Below are 10,797 nucleotides of genomic sequence, written 5' to 3' on the forward strand. Positions count from 1 at the left end.
CAAAGTCCACTGCAATCTATATGGGACGGATGAGGGATGCAGGGTTTTGCCCTAGACATACCATACTGGTGACAGTTTTGTTAGGATGTGCCATAGCCAAAAGGAATCTCTCCCAGTGCTCAGAATCTGCATATTTTGAGCAATAGTTAAAACATTTCATTGTATTTTGTATCAGTATAAATCACCCTTCTTTTGTGCAGAATGAAGGGCCATGCTAGCCGTTTACTATACCTTTACTCTCAAAAAAATCCCTAGCCAAAACACTTCCCTAAAATCAGCTATTTAATGCAGCCCCTTTGCCAGCCCATTGCTGTGGGAACTCAGTCTTTCATTTATTTATGAAACCAGACAGATTCTTGTCTTGCGTGTGGAACTGAAATTCTAGGTAAGTGTCCAGACTTTTTTTTAAACTTACTTAAGGTGTGATTTTTTTCTTTTTTGGCATGAATTCAGCTGTGTAAATGGTATGACCATTCAACAGTACCTTGTTGATACTTGTACATTTTAGGCTTTGAAAGGCATCAACAGTAGATGTTCCGTCAAGGTTACCAAGTATCAGTTTGGAGTTTGAGTTAGACAAAAGCAATTTAAGGAAAGTGAATTACTTAATATTAGGGGAACACAGTGTGAGGATCTTTAAAAAGGAGATTCATGTCTTTAATTTCTACAGCTCTATACCCCAAGAATCTGTGGCCACCATTGCAGCTAAAGGATTAATGTGGTCCATTCTGGCTTTAGAATAAAATCAGATCAGTTTATTGAAAAGCTTGTTGCACTGAAGTCAAAGAGAAAAATCCCATTGACTTCAGTGAGGTCAATTTACCGAATCACCAGAATTTCACCATGTATGCATGGTCAGCAAAATTTAAAAAAACTTTTACAGATTTTGACAGTACTTTTTAACATACTTATCTGAGGCATAATTACCAGGTCAGAACATCCATGGATAGTCTTGGATAAAATTCTTACTTATTTACATTTATGTATCTCGTCTCTCCTTTGCATTTTAAAGCATCACACAGAGATCAATCTTGCAACTGCTGAAATCACTGCCAAAATGCCCAGTATTTTCAAGAGATTATAATCAAACACTTAATATGTAAAAATACTGATATATTTATTATTAAATTTACAATTTTGAAATAATAATGTAAATGAGAACAGGAAAAAACCTGCAAGGCAATAAAACCTCATTATTGTAGTCTGTAACAAAAATAAATAAAAAAGAGGTACTGAGGAATTGTTTCTAAGTAATGTTGTATATAAAGTATAATCCATCTTGAACTGGCTGCAAATATGTCTATTCTTACTGTTTACTAAATAATCAAATTTGCTTCTGGAACTCACAGTTAGTCTGAGAGTTTATGTGTATACAGTCATATACTAATCTGCATTATGAAAAAACCCTAAGCTTGTTTCAACTGTGTCTGCAAACCAAAGGAACTTAAACACTTGCGTTTAATTCAGGTCAGTATTTTCTTTTGGAAATTAGTAGTTATACTAACTGAGACTGAATGTCAGCAATAACACATTTTCACTTCATAGTGTCTGTAAAAAATGTGTTTACAATGATGTGGATAATAATCTAAAAGTTACAGTATTAGTGAAACTGGAAACTAGTAAGGAAAAATAGTATGAATTTAAAAAAAAAAACAAAATAAAATGTTGCAAGTATATAATTGCATTAAAATATCACTTTCTAATCCTAAATTACTTTTATCTGTGTTATTACATACATTTCATCTCATCACTGGAAATACAGAGTTATTTCATTTAGTTAGTTTTATTTATACTGAGACAATTATTGCTTATTTTGAAACATACATTTTAAAAATATTGTTTATTTTAAACAGGATTCAAGTTTTGATATCCAAATAATGGTAAGTTTACAATGCCTTTATTCTCTTTCATTATCGAGTGCTTCAGATATGCTACAGAAAACTCTTAGGCACATTCAGATTTGGGGGATTTTTTCGCTTTTTAGAACAAGGTGTAGTAAAATTGTAATGAACAGTTTTCTGAAAATCCACACTGGGTTTTCTATAATGGGTTAGTATAGCATTTTCTCTGCATAACCGCTCCATAACTTGTGTGTAACAATTTTTGTCATGTCAATGTTATTGAATGATAACTTTAGCTTCATAAATCATGTTACACAAGTGACACATACCTCTGTATTACATACTGTAAAACACTCCAATAACAGTAACACCCTTTATGTAAACTTCTGCTGCAAATTAAGGAAATGAACCTTGAAACATTTGCACGAGTGAGTAATGTTACCCGTGTGAGTTGTCCCACTGACCTCAAAGAGACTTCTCAGAGGAGTGAGAACTTTCTTATAATAGTAAACAATTACGGTAATGCCTCAGTGCCTGCAAAATACATATTCCAGGAGGATGTATATTCTCTATAATCACTGTATTTATTTGGGATTTTCTGACTGACAATGTTGAAAGAACCAGCCTGGTCTTTTCTGGCTCCCAACAGAAAAATGTTCTTGCAGAGTTTTCCTGACCAAGACGTACTGGGCCAGGCTTTCGAAGATGCGCTAGAAGTACTGCAGCAGCACTCTGACAGAGAAATGCAGTATTCACCAGGTAAAAAAGACCATTATTCCATTTCATTTACCACTTTGTATTTTTACAGGAAAGTACATCTTGATGCACATAGGTGGGAGATTAATTTCCCAGAGGTGGATTAATGGACAGCAGAGGGGTATGTTGGGAGGATGGAAAGGGGGAAGAATATTTGGAGGGTTTCTGCCCCTCCATTAGTACTGCCCAGCGTGGTGTGCATCTTCTGTGTCACAGCACGGAGAAACTCTTGGACAGTCCCCTCTTCTACCTTCTCCTCAGTACTAGCTGAGGTGCACTGAGCCCAGATTTCCTATAATCAGAGGATATATGACCACAGTGCAACAGCCATTTTCCAGTTTTAATGTTTTAATTGAAAAATGCCCTTCTGTTATGCTCTGAATAAGCTCATAATAACAATGAGTTCTAATGGAAAAAAAAAAAAAAGACCAAGAATCCAACATGTGAAATTAATTTCCACAATTACTTTTTTTACATTAAAATATAAATTTTAAATATTTTTATGTAGAAATGATAGTTTCAGTCTGGATAATTAATAGAAAAGTGTTTTTCTTGGCTTCAAGCATTTTATACTTTACAAAACTTAAAATACAGGAAAGCTGTAAATTGTTCCAGTTCAGGCAAGGTTTTGGCAATTAAATGATTATAAAATTTAAGATCTGTGTTTGCTGTTTTTACATTGTAAACAGAAATGAAAGGAAAGGAAAATAGGAGGCTACATCACAAATCCCCTAAGTCCAGAACAAAATATCTATTGTCTTTTGTGTGGAATGCATTTCATACGAGGAAGTTTATTTACGTATTATCTATTATATACTGAAATGTAAATAAGACCTCTTGGGCCATATCTTCAGCCTTTGTTAATAAATTTTTGGCTCCACTGCACTGGTAATTTACACATGCTGAAGGATCCACTATACATAATTACTTGCAATGTTCTTGCCTGTATCTGTTGTTAGGGCCGATGGAGAAAGGTATAAAACACTTGCAACTCAGTGGTTAGTATGTCCCACAGCTGCACCCACATTTCCACTTGCAATAGATGTACCCTCCAAAATCTTTTTATGACCATGTGCAGTGCGTAATTTATTCCAAATGCCTCAGTCCGGTCTTTGCCTTTGCTTCTTTTAAACATCCTAAGGTCTCGGGTTCCTTCGGTGTCGTTCTTTCAGGCACTGCAGATGCTCTGATGCTCCTTCACTTCATTCACAATTGGAGACTCTGACTTGCATTGTACTAATGGCCTGCAGAACTGTGTGACATTCCTTTTTCCTTTCTAATACATGTAGTATAGTAGTCTATAATTATTCTGTTCATTATGTTTGGTGATCTATTCGGCCCTCCTTTTTCTATTAACCAAAATACTTCATGATACTATGAAATATCTGACATTTTGTCTTAACAAATATTGCTTGTCATCGTGAAGGCGAACAAAACCAGCCCAAGGGTGCAATTAACAGCAACAGTACAGATTACGTTGGATAACCTGCTGATATGAAACCTCTTGGCTCTGGAGACTGTATTATCTAGAAGGCAGCCATAAGATAAATGTTTTTTGACAGACCCAGCAGCATGTTAGACTGTTTGCCGCTGGGTTTTTTTCCTTCTTCTCTCCCTTTTACTCACTCAGGTTTCCCTCCATCCTAATTCTCAGGTTATAAAAATTGCCTGACTGCGCTCAACCATCACCACCACCTCCGAGCAAGTCCTAGCTACTCTGCAGCACCATCTACAGAGGACCAAGGGTATACCTGGCGAAATGTGATTGTAAGTGAACTGATTACTAATAACAGAGTCAGACATAAATGGAAAATTGGCTGACCATTTGTGATTTCTAGTACAAATCATTATACTAACTCTAACAGAAATTTGGTCTGCCCAGGCATGATTCAGATTCAACTGCCTTGGGAAATATTTGCAAAACATGTTTAATAGTCTCTTTTTAGGAGTCATCTTAGCTCTTTGCCTCTGGTGCTCTTCTGTGGTTCATCATGTAACATGACAACTAACAAAACAGTCTACTAGTACGATAGGGAAAAGGGTTTCTCTCTATTACCTGGCAACAAGCAGAGAAGAACAACTTCCAACCTCCGCATAGCTTCTGCTGCTGTGAGAAACTACCGCACCTTTGATTTCTTCAACAGCATTTTCCTCTAAGAGTGCTGGGAATACCAGCATTGTCTGAACTCTGAGCTCAGCTTGAGCCTGCAGAGTCCATATTCATTCTTAAAAACACTGGGAGTGTGGCTTCCAGGAGTGATGGAAAATTAATATTGCATGGGAGATAATTTCAGGTAAACAGATTCCACAAAAGCCCATTTTCAATGAGCAGATCAGCAACAACGTGACACAGGAGCTACAGAGTCTGTAGGGGCCACTGTCCAGGTGGCTGTTGGCTTTTTTACTAACTCTGGAAACAGAGTCTACTGTTGCTCCTCTGCCTCCAACAGAAGGGTTGAAGGTCCAGAGTGAGGCAATTACTCTGTTTTCCCTCTCATACCTCCCCTCGTGGGCAGCCCTTCCCCCTGGACACAAATCAGTGCTGCTTATTACTGGTACAGCACACTGCATGCCTTCGTGGCTGAGAAAAGTCTTCCATGGCTGAGGTGATGAAAGGCTGCATTTTGAAGGCTTCAGGCAATTAATTACTACAAGTTTCTTTTCCCTCAGAGAATGTACTCTATTAGTAACTCTTCTTTGTCTTAATTCTTGAAGAACAGTGCAGTGGATTTTTATGCGGATGAGACTGTCTACCATACGCTGCAGAATACTCCAGAAAGCCAAGTGACGCATGCTGCTGCTGGCCAGCCAAAAGCAGGGAAAGGTGTGTAGAAAGAGCATATCTTGATATGTACGTTATGTTACTTCAAAAAAATCTCCTGGCAAATTATGCTTTCTCTTTTTCCTAATTTTTTTTTACTTTTAATGGGAAAAAATAAGTTAACATTTAATAGTAACTAGAATACAACTGCTAGTGTTCAATTCCTATCTGCTAAATCTCATAAGGTAAGATACATGTGTTATCATCTTATTCTGTCCTCCTGTTTAGTACATGGAAAAACAAACCAGAGATGTGTTTCACTCCAAATCATCTGGGATGAAGTATGACGCAAAGAAGTAAATCTAGCTATTAATAATATCTTTATCCACTTTAATAGCTTACTTTATTTCATGTGGTCCAACAAGGAGTGGTTTTCTTGAAGGTTTTTCACATACATGAATATTATTGCACCTGATTTTATGCCATTGGTTACTTTTCAAATTACCTCTTAGATTTTGTCACTTCCAGTGTGCATTTTTATAGCTATTTTTATGCTCCTTTTGGTTGACTTTGCTTGAGTGGATAGCTATTTTGCAAAGAATAGGTCGGGTGACATTGTTCATTACAGTACTTCTTTTGTTACTGCATTCATACTTTGGTTTTTGTTTGGGACTCAGCATCCTTTCTATGACTCCGCTAGATAAGATTTCCACAGCTTCCACTCTGAGCTGTTGTACCTACTTTTGACTGTGGGGTCTTTTTGAGTAGCTTCCTGGTTTTGCTGCTTTTTGAAATCCCCTGCTCTCAACTTTAACCACATGGTGTCAGTTTTTGGTATCATCTCTTCCCATTGATGCTGAACACTGTGGTTTATGTTGCTTAATAGCAACTACTACTACTACTACTACAAATTCCTTGGGACGATGGAAAGAGAGTAGCCTCTGCTTTTAAGTTCTGTAGTTCTAATACTTGAAATTCACTGTTGCAAAGAAAAACCTTTCAATCCAGGAATGTTGCTTTTCTAAGTCTTACCCAGTGTTGCACTGGGGAATTTTACATGAGAGTATCTGGATTCACCTTCAGTTGTTACTGCTCTCTTAAACTTCGTTTCCTGTTTCATATTTCTTTTACATTATTATCAATGTTCTTTTCCAGAAGGCATAAATTTTCAGATACTGCATAATTTTTCAGAATGACTGACTATTCTTATGGGTTTTTTTGGTGTCCTCTTATGGGTTCTTTGTGTCCATGGCAATATTCCTGCCAGAAACTGTGATTTGGGGGACTATTTCCACTATACCTAAATAAATTTGGTCCTCCTGGCTTCTTATTGAGACATGAGAGGTTTTGTGTACATTAGCAAGTAGTGTGGCCCTTTAGGAATAGATCTGTAGATGAAACAATCAATACTGAGGACCCAAAGTCTGTGTTTAAAAGCGTTTCTCAAGGATTTGTTTAGGGCAATCTCTAGGATGCAGCGACTTAGATAAGCTTCTGGAAAACATCTTTGAGTTAGGTCTTTTCTGGAAGGAGTCCAATTCATGCACGTCAAGGCATTCCATGATCTGAACTAAAGCTTGGTGAGTGGAGATAATCAAGAGGGGTACTTCAGAAATGCATCTGAATTAGACACACCCAGAGAGAATTAGGCTGCTTCAGGACAATTCAGCACAGAAATCTAATGCAGACACTCTGAAAGACCTTCTGGAGCAAACTGCCACTCTCCAGTGGCCACATAAGAAACCTGCAGACACTAGCCTGCTAGCTTAGACTGATGTTTAGGGCCTGAAAATGAATTTATGCACTAGCTTATGCAATGAGGTGCAGTACAAAGATCTGTGAACTAACCCCAGCTCAAACTGGTGCATCCACATTGTGTAGCACTTTGGCAATAACAGCTGGGCTCTAGTAACATAGCTGCATTAACACATAAGATCAAATAAGCCCTCTCAAACCAAGACATCAGCTAGATGTGTCTAGAAAGTGTCTAGAAATAAAAATTTGGCCAGAAATGACAGCTGAAAAAAGAGGACAGGCAGAATGAAATCAGATGCTGCTGCAGACATGGCTACACTACTGTTTTCCAGCAGACTCAGTCCGTAATAGTGTGTGGATTTTCCCCTGATCTTATTTTTTCTACCAGAGGTTCATAGGTTTATAAGATAATTCAGGTTGGAGGGGACCTAAGGAGGTCACCTACTAAGAAGTGTTTACTGTGATCAGGCAGTGTCCTTCACCAGTTTGCTTTTAAGCTTCTCGTCTTGGTAATACTACATGTATTTCTAGTGGAATAGGTACTTCTAGTCACAGGCCAATTTTTATTTAAATAATGAAATTTTATTAATTTTTTTGGAAAGTACCTCTGATTTCAGGCTCTTCTTCTTCCTAGTCTGACTGTCACTTCTCTCCTCTTTCCTTATCACCAGATGCAGAATTACTGTCATCCCTAACAGATGTCTTGGCTTGACCTCAGTGTTCCTTAGCAACTGTCACTTTTCCCCTGTTCCTAGTTTAAAATAGCCACACAAGACAAGACTTTATGAACTTTAGGTGCAGCTGCTTGTTTCCACTTTGGTTAAAGTGGAAGCCATTCTTCTGCATAGACTCTGCTTTCTGCAAAATGTTCCTCTTTGTCTCATAATCTTAAATTCTTCCTCCTTATGGCAGCTTCTTGGTCACCCTTGGCTTTGTGAAGGGAACTAGAAGTACTTCAGAGAAAGGGATTCACAAGACCTAAGTGAAACTAAATAAGCTTCACTAGTAAACTCAAGTTTGAGAGCTGAGCCTGTGGGGAGAAGCACTTAGTTAACTGACAAATATTGCAGTACTGAGCTTGCTTCATCCTCCATGGGAATGCAAGGTGACACTTCTGCACTTTTTTAGAAAACTGCAGAGTACCAGAAAGTCTAGCTCCTTATTGACTAGGTGAGGTTTATTGTTCAAAACTAGCTTGCTCTCCCCACTCACTCACTCACGCTTTCTCGTATCAGACCACCTTGCATTCCCAAAACAGTCCTGAAACAAACCTGACAAAATTGAGTCATCTCAAAAGCTTTGAGTTTTGATTAAGCAGGGAAAGCATTTATTCAAAAACATTCAGATTGGCTCTCCAGAACCTCTTTCCCGCACTGTCTGAGGATGTAATTTCCTGCAGTGGGTTCCCTGACCATGCATCTGCACAGCATGTGTCTGAAGACTGCTGAAAGTGGCTTCTGAGACCTACCACTACAGTGAAGTCACCAGATATATGTCATGATCCCCAAATAACATGCTCTTGAAACTCTAATGACCAAATCCTTTTCTGTCACCACAGATCTGTACATGTTTCAGAACTATCATCTCATTTGCTGTTGCTGGTCTTCCACTGAATAGTTTATACTGATCTTTTAATTTGTGACAGGATATTAGGTTCACCTATGCTTTTGCTTGTAAGATCCCTTCCAGAAAAAGACAACTGCTCATCTTTTAAAACAAGTATAAGTTCTGTTCTGACATTTTGTACTTCATTTCTTAATAGGTAGAAAAAAACTTCGACTGTTTGAGTACCTCCATGAGTCTCTGTATGATCCAGCTATGGCAAACTGCATCCAATGGGTGGATAAGCCCAATGGTGTCTTCCAGTTTGTCTCCAAAAACAAGGAGAAACTTGCAGAGCTGTGGGGAGAAAGAAAGGGAAACCGCAAGATCATGACATATCAGAAAATGGCCAGAGCACTGAGGAATTATGGAAGAACAGGTGAAATCATTAAAATTCGAAGGAAGCTGACATACCAGTTCAGTGCCGTTGTTTTACAGAGACTTGCTCCATCTTATTTCTTGGGAAAAGAAACAGTTTATCATCCATACATTCAGTCTAATCAAGAATATCAGTGTGCAGATGACTGGATCAGTTACAATAATTACATGTATAACAATGGTTATGCATTACAGCATGCTAACAGCTAGACATATCTTTCACATAAACAGGTCTTTGTTAGATTCCAGCACAGGAACTCTTCCCTGTACATAGCTTTTCCTTTAAGATATCATGCAAACATACGAAGAGGAGGGTTTTGAAAGTGATATTGGCCTAGTTTTGATCCTTTTGAAGTTAATGATAAATGGTCATTGACTATTGAAGAAAACCGGCAGCTGTAGGGCACATTCTATTCTCCATGACATTAATCAGAGGAATTACTTCAGATTCAAGCTGGTATATCCAAGATCAGTATCAAGGCTTCTGTCTGTTAGTGGACATCAAAGATCCCATCCTGACAACACTCACTGGAAGTTTTATTCATATCCCCAGCATTTACAATCAGAATTTACATGCTGTTGTACCATAGCACATGCACTCCCTATCATTTGGATCATTTGGGTGCACATGAACTAGAAAGGGAAGAGATTTGCCAACTACATGAAGCTACTGTCTGCTTTTTTCCTCAATGTTCTTTATTAAGAGACATTTTCTGAGTGAATGCCTAGCTGAATGATAGAGTCCACATGAAGGTGCACCTGTTGGACAAGCTGTTAATCCTTAATCACTTAAATTAACATATCTTAGCACAGATCCTGACATATGGTATTAGGATTGCCAGGTGCACATTTCACTGTTGGCAGTGGATTCATTGGGAAAGTGACCATACCATGAGAGGGTTAGTAAAGGATTATGCTTTTCACAAAGTTATTTACAGTTCTTCCGCCACTAATATGAGAAGCTGCACTTTTGTCCAGCAGTTCTGTACTCACCTAACAAACATAGCTTTGTTATTTATTTTTGGAATTATAACTTTATACATATAAGTACAATTTCACTTCTCCAACTCTTTTCCTACAAGGGAATGCAGCTGAAAGGCTCAGTGATTTTACACTCTCTTCATGGGGAAGAAGGACTAAATTTAGGTAAAAAGAGAGTACTAGCCCCTTATTCCAGGATGATACCTATAAATATACTTTTTCTCATGCTTGATCAACTTGTATCATCATATGAGTTGTCTATTGTGCCAAAATAGTTCCATTCAACTGCATTCAATTCCAAGTTCTGCATTTTGCTTCAAGTGAGTGCAGGCCTGGATATTAATAAAGACAAAATTAATTTCTGTGGAGAGGTATAAATGGTGGCCTGATATGTTTGATGAAATTCACTGACTTTGATAGTTGCCCCTTTGTCTAACTCCTGCTTACTTGTACAGGGATATAATTTTATGTAATAGACACAATGCAGTACACTCTGCTCAAGCAAAATTCAAGGTTTTGAGTTAGCACTTTGGTAAGATGAAAGATGTGTACTCTTAGAAATCTGAAGCATGTTAAATAGCACTAAAAACAGACCCAGATTTTAAGTCAGTAAAATAAGAAGGTCATGACTGTGTTGTTAATATTTCATTTTGAGTGTAGTGTCCTGTAAAATGTAAACATTACTACAAAATAGACACAAGAATGCCTCTGGTCTTCTAGAAC

The 10,797-nt window shown here is 37.8% G+C and overlaps 1 protein-coding gene across 1 annotated transcript; it reads left to right on the forward strand.

Moving 5' to 3' along the window:
• Positions 1-309: 309 nt before the first annotated feature.
• SPIC (Spi-C transcription factor (Spi-1/PU.1 related)) lies at positions 310-9,393 on the forward strand. Its single transcript, XM_010566282.1, has 6 exons — positions 310-385; positions 1,854-1,880; positions 2,507-2,600; positions 4,252-4,364; positions 5,313-5,421; positions 8,876-9,393. Exons 2-6 carry the CDS (start codon positions 1,878-1,880, stop codon positions 9,301-9,303), a joined length of 747 nt encoding a protein of 248 aa, XP_010564584.1. The 5' UTR covers positions 310-385; positions 1,854-1,877; the 3' UTR covers positions 9,304-9,393.
• The last annotated feature ends 1,404 nt before the right edge of the window (positions 9,394-10,797 follow it).

Source organism: Haliaeetus leucocephalus, unplaced genomic scaffold (assembly GCF_000737465.1).
Source record: "Haliaeetus leucocephalus isolate CR32 unplaced genomic scaffold, Haliaeetus_leucocephalus-4.0 Scaffold206, whole genome shotgun sequence".
NCBI lineage: Eukaryota > Metazoa > Chordata > Aves > Accipitriformes > Accipitridae > Haliaeetus > Haliaeetus leucocephalus.

Excerpts from the sequence above, each read along its gene's own strand:
- SPIC (XM_010566282.1), top strand. Across the intron at positions 4,365-5,312 it reads ATACCTGGCGAAATGTGATT|AACAGTGCAGTGGATTTTTA; the intron begins GTAAGTGAACTG and ends TAATTCTTGAAG. Across the intron at positions 5,422-8,875 it reads CCAGCCAAAAGCAGGGAAAG|GTAGAAAAAAACTTCGACTG; the intron begins GTGTGTAGAAAG and ends ATTTCTTAATAG.